The following is a 1238-nucleotide window of genomic DNA, read 5'->3' as shown; positions in this document are numbered from 1 at the left end:
CGGAGCTGAGTTACAAGTGGCTGTGAGCTACCAACTTTGGGTTCTGGGGCCCAAATGTGACTCTTTTGAAACAGGAACAGCACACATTACTAGTTTCAGAACCACCTACAATTTTTATTTCTAAGGCTTTAGTCAACTGTGGTCTGACATTATTGAATAGGGGACATTAAGATACTTCAGTCTGTAAAGGCACTTGCTTGACTACCTGACTTCAATCCCTGGGACCCACAGGCACACAGAACCAAGCTGCCCTGTGTGCTTGGGAGTTCTGCAACTGCTTTGGCTCTGAGTTTCCTAATCTATGGGTCCAAGTTTTACACAGACACAACTACTTATGTATGGCTCCTTGTCCACTATAAATTTTCCTAAAAATGGCCTCACAAAACCCTGTATAAAAAGCAACAAATAAGCCGGGCAGTGGTGGTGCACGCCTTTTAATCCCAGCACTTGGGAGGCAGAGGCAGGTGGATGGATTTCTGAGTTCAAGGCCAGCCTGGTCTACAGAGTGAGTTCTAGGACAGCCAGGGCTACACAGAGAAGCCCTGTCTTGAAAAATAAAACAAACAAACAAACAAAAAGCAACAAATGTTCAGCTATACAGTTCAACTGGCTATGCTTACAACCTGAGGTAGTAGCTACAAGAATTCTGACCTTAAAAGATTAGAATTCACCTTACCTGAGTTAACTTGGGTGTATAAGCTTCCATTTCCTGTCTAATACTTTGAAAAGAATTAATAATGTCTTGACTTGTTGCATACTGCAGTGACTGAATTGGAGTAGGACCATGATAATACCTGGAGATTAGCAAAGAAGTAACCAATTACTCATGGTTGCATACAATTATAGCGAGCTTGTAAAGCAAACTTTTAAAGAAATGTACATATTGCAACAAACAGACAGACTTGCAGAGCACACTGCTGCATTCGTGTTCCGCTTTCATCAGCCAAACTAACCTGTCTGACTTCTTGAGATTCAGTGCAATCGTTTTCACAGAATTGTTGTTTCCCAAGTCTTCATATTCAATGGATTCCTGCAACTTTGCCTGCAATTAACGACATGGTATTTTTGTTAGAAAATGACTGAAATTTTAGACCATGAGAATAAAGTCCTTCTTCCCCTGCAGCTAAGCCAGCGTTCTCACCAACAGTCATCATCAAGTCATTCCCTGCGGCTAAGCCAGCGTTCTCACCGACAGTCATCATCAAGTCCTTCCCTGCGGCTAAGCCAGTGTTCTCACC

General features: G+C 42.6%; 1 protein-coding gene across 1 annotated transcript in view; it reads right to left on the bottom strand.

The window, feature by feature from the left end:
* Gtf2h1 (general transcription factor IIH subunit 1) overlaps positions 1-1238 on the bottom strand; it is a 25890-nt gene that overhangs the window by 6834 nt on the left and 17818 nt on the right. Inside the window, exons 10-11 of the mRNA XM_028788986.1 lie at positions 954-1042; positions 677-794 (exon numbers count right to left, since the gene is read on the bottom strand). Coding sequence (XP_028644819.1) covers positions 677-794; positions 954-1042 — 207 coding nt within the window. The remainder of the gene's footprint in view (positions 1-676; positions 795-953; positions 1043-1238) is intronic.

The sequence above is a fragment of the Grammomys surdaster genome, unplaced genomic scaffold, assembly GCF_004785775.1.
Source record: "Grammomys surdaster isolate TR1022 unplaced genomic scaffold, NIH_TR_1.0 125769, whole genome shotgun sequence".
In the NCBI taxonomy this organism is placed as follows: Eukaryota; Metazoa; Chordata; class Mammalia; order Rodentia; family Muridae; genus Grammomys; species Grammomys surdaster.
The sequence above is the reverse complement of the archived record's forward strand: the minus strand, read 5'-3'. Positions and strand labels throughout refer to the sequence as shown.